General features: G+C 41.2%; 1 protein-coding gene across 1 annotated transcript in view; it reads left to right on the forward strand.

The window, feature by feature from the left end:
- SYNRG (synergin gamma) overlaps positions 1–4032 on the forward strand; it is a 37367-nt gene that overhangs the window by 18137 nt on the left and 15198 nt on the right. Inside the window, exon 15 of the mRNA XM_035893729.1 lies at positions 1–831. This exon is cut by the window's left edge and continues 8 nt beyond it. Coding sequence (XP_035749622.1) covers positions 1–831 — 831 coding nt within the window. The remainder of the gene's footprint in view (positions 832–4032) is intronic.

Raw genomic sequence — 4032 nt, forward strand, 5'->3', positions numbered from 1 at the left:
TCCCTTCTCTGCCTGTTCAGTCAAAACAGCAAATACAAGCAAAGACCTCTCTGAATCTAGCAGACTTGGATCTCTTTTCCTCTACCGGAGAAAACAAGCAGCCGTCCTTTCCACCTGCATTTAATACATCAAAACCAGGCTCCTTTCCTCCACCACCCCTTCCATCTACCGCTGCCCAACCAGCACCCAGCAAAAGTTCAAGCTTAGCTGATGAGTTTGGAGAGTTCAATCTTTTTGGGGAATTTTCTAATTGCACATCAGCCAGCGGACAAGATGACTTTGCAGATTTTATGGCTTTCAACAATAGCAGTGGATTTTCAGAACAAAAAACAGATGACAAATACAATGCACTTAAGCTGGAGGCCGGTCCTGTTCCTCAGTCTGGCTCATCTGCCAGCACGGTGAAGAGTGGGCAGAGTTCTGCCACTGCTGCTACGCCCACCAAATACGATATCTTCAAACAGCTTTCTCTGGAAGGCTCTGGAGCAGGCTTTGAGGAGGTGAAGGACAACACGCTTTCTTCAGTGAAGAGCGATGATGATTTTGCCGACTTTCACTCTAACAAGTTTTCTTCCACGTGCAACAACGCGGATAAATCCCTGGTGGACAAAGTCACAGCTTTCAAGCAGGCCAAAGAAGACTCTGCTTCGGTGAAGTCTCTGGATCTCCCTTCTATTGGTGGCAGCAGTGTCGGCAAGGAGGATTCTGAAGACGCGTTGTCTGTTCAGTTTGACATGAAACTGGCTGATGTGGGAGGAGATCTTAAGCATGTCATGTCTGATAGCTCTTTGGATTTGCCAACAGTTAGTGGCCAGCATCCGCCAGCAGCAGGTGAGGAACTGGTTAGATTGCTCTGGTAACATAGGTGATGGAGATTTCGGTGTTCTTCTGTGTGCTAAATTACAGTATTATGCACTAGTCTTTCAGTAGTGAAAGACTTCTAAATCTGTGCGCCCGCTAGCCAACAGCCCCTTAGCAGGGCGGTGTTTATTTTTTGTCTTAGATGACTATAAATAGATTGAACAGTTTGAACTCCATTCCAGTTTATTTTTGAGATTTGACAACATCGTATTACTGGTACCTGTTAGATACTGTCACTTAAGGGATTCGAGTGGAACATTTCCTAATGCAAACAATGTCATTCCGTTTATATTAGCAAGATGAATGGCAGAGAGTTTCACTTTAATCTCTTGGTTTCAACAAAGCATTTGGCTTGGGGATTTCACCCGCTCTGCGCTTCTAAAGGGTAGGCAGAACACTAATTTGTGCTGTTAATGAAAAGCTGTCTAATCAACACCACTAGTCTATCCCCGTTATGGTGGGGCTTAATCTGTGTAGCCACTATTTTGCAGGACTGCAAGTAGAAGTATTGCGTACATGTTGTAGAGTTAAAACCCTCATTGGAATAATTGTGCAAAGGGCCTGTAAATCTTAGTCTCATGATTGATAGCTTTTGGACCTAAATTTAAAACCACGGGACTTTTACTTTATCCCGATCAGGTTTTCCCCTTCTTTAATTTCCCTTTCTGAAACCACTCCCGAGAGAGTGAATTGACCATCTCCAATCTGATCGCGTATCATAAAACGAATTTCCCAAGTGTCCTGCTTTTTCTTTTCATATGTACATAGGAAGATAAGATGTAGTTAAATGTTCTGTGGCCTTCAATAATATGGGAACCATTACTGTGTTCTAGCGACAAGTATTATGCAGTCAAAGGCTTTTCTGAACAGGGGCGAGCATACAAACTGTAAATGTAAAAGCTGTTACTGCAAGAATTGGTTATTTCCATACGAAATATTTCTTCCATTTTTGCAGATATGGGTAGAGAAAATATACAGTACTGTAATTTTGCATTATATGGTATTTTTAAGTCGGGAAGAGAATTAAGTTGGCAACTTTGACATGGAAGATACTCTATAACAGGGTACAAAATATCAGGAATAATTTATTAGCAAAGACATTTAATTTTCATATTACTGCTTGGTGAAATTCCAAGTTGAGTGAGCTGTCAAAAACGTAGCACCTACAGTGTATTCTTGAATGTTTACTTTGGTTTTGAAAGCACTTTTTCCTAGTATTTTTCTAGCCTCTTTTGGTGGTCGTTCGACTTACGTAGCTCTTCTACAGGATGTGAGCTTTTGCCACAGAAATCAGTGATTAATAATTGCCATTTGTGGCAGGAAAGACTCTTTTGGTTTGTTTAAAGGGGTTAGCCAACCATGTGCTTGTTGCTAAACTTTTGAACTCTGAAGTATTAATTAGAAGCTATTTTTATTAAACTTAAACAAGTCTGTATTCTCCTATGGTGCCAAGCTAGATGTTTTTCCACAGGGAGAGTTTTACTCCATTTAACTCTGTTTGGATTTCGTAGCGGAGCATGCTCTGGACGATCTGTTACGAATACTGCTGTGCCCATGTGTTCCTTTATGTATGTTTGATGCATTTCAAGCTATGAACTGCTGATGTTCAAGTCCTTTTTTTTTTTTTTTTCAGTTTACATAAGTTCAAAAGCAGATTTTTTTTTTTCTCTCTTAATTTTCTTCGATCTGTAAATCTAATGTCAAAAAGGGACAGTATCCCTTTGCCATCCTCACTGCTGAGAAATGGGAGACTAGTTGCTGGGAACCGTACGTTTGCAAGTACTGTGTAACATCTCCAGTGAAACAGCAGCGGGACAGAGGCACTGATAAATTATTTGACTTTTCTGACGTACCAATACAGAGGTCTTTATCCTTTGGCTATCGAGATTCCATGTTGCATAGCTTCCAGGTATGGACAGGTAGGTTGCTTACGCTGGGAATTAGAAAAATAGTTGAGTTGCTTCCCGTACGACAGACTTTGGTCTTTGGGGGAAGAAAGGTTTTCAGTTTTGCTCTCTCCAAAGGGGATACTGTCTCTTTAAACTTTGCTATAATTCTTTGTGTGGAAGGTAGATTATACTAATGTTGCCTGATTTCTCTTGCATTTACTTCGTATAACCCTTTGAGCACTGGCTGCATGCTGTTAGTTTCAACCAGGCTGCTTCTTTTAATCCAAATTCATGTTTCACTCCAAGACGAAAGCATTTTAATTAGCACCTAGTCATGTTATACGAACCTAATTTGTTCTGTGTCCTGCCTAACGTTGCAGCGAGAGCATACCCTCGCCCGGGTATCCTCAAAGGGTTATCCATTTGCTGCACTTTCCAATCTGTAAAGTACCTTTTTCTTTGGCATTATTGGAGATCTCTGTATATTTTAATCAACTTCAGGTTTTTTGCTGCTTTTCTAATGTCTAATTTCAACGAAACATTTCCTGTGTGAATGTGCCTTCTCAGATCTGCTTTGATATCTCTCTTCTGCGAGTATTGACCTGCATGCTTTATTCTGATAACGCCCTTATGAGCTCCTATGTATCACTATCTTTTGTGATCTGTAAGTCCTGCTGTGTTAATAAATATTATCTTGGCATATTTTGAAAATGTGGGGATGTGTGTGATTTGTTGCAAACCAGCAATGCATCTCTTTTTTTTTTTTTTTCCTGAAAAATACAAAGTTTAAAGCTATAGTATCCCCTTAAGCTGGCGGGTGCCTTTCTCTTGCAAAGCAGCGTGTGGGTCGGCTTCTTTCTCCTCTTCCAATGCTTTCACCCTCGCTCCCTGTGTGCTTCGGAAGCTTTACAAATCAGGCTAAACAATATTTTATAAAAGAGGAGGTTTTGAGAGGGATTGTATAGAGGAGATGTGTGGATGGCAGGGTTGTTTCTGTGAATTGGTTTTGAGGGTGCGGTGGTAGTTCAGACTGAACACAAATACTGTTTTCTCTGTCCCGTTGTCTTCTCATCTGGGTTTCCCTGCTGCCCGCCAAGGTTACGATATGCCTTTGTGAAGGGGACCAACTGGGAAATGTGTCGCTATCTAGGCCTTTATGAGTAGGAGCCCATTAAACAACATTCTGGTATTTATTTAGCTGATCTAGAGTGAGTTAATCGGTGCCCCAAAGTAAAGGGCCCTGCTTCCTGGATGGGGAAAATCTTTTTAGTAGGGCCAGCTG

Source organism: Egretta garzetta, unplaced genomic scaffold (assembly GCF_000687185.1).
Source record: "Egretta garzetta isolate BGI_Z169 unplaced genomic scaffold, ASM68718v1 scaffold890, whole genome shotgun sequence".
Lineage (NCBI taxonomy): Eukaryota > Metazoa > Chordata > Aves > Pelecaniformes > Ardeidae > Egretta > Egretta garzetta.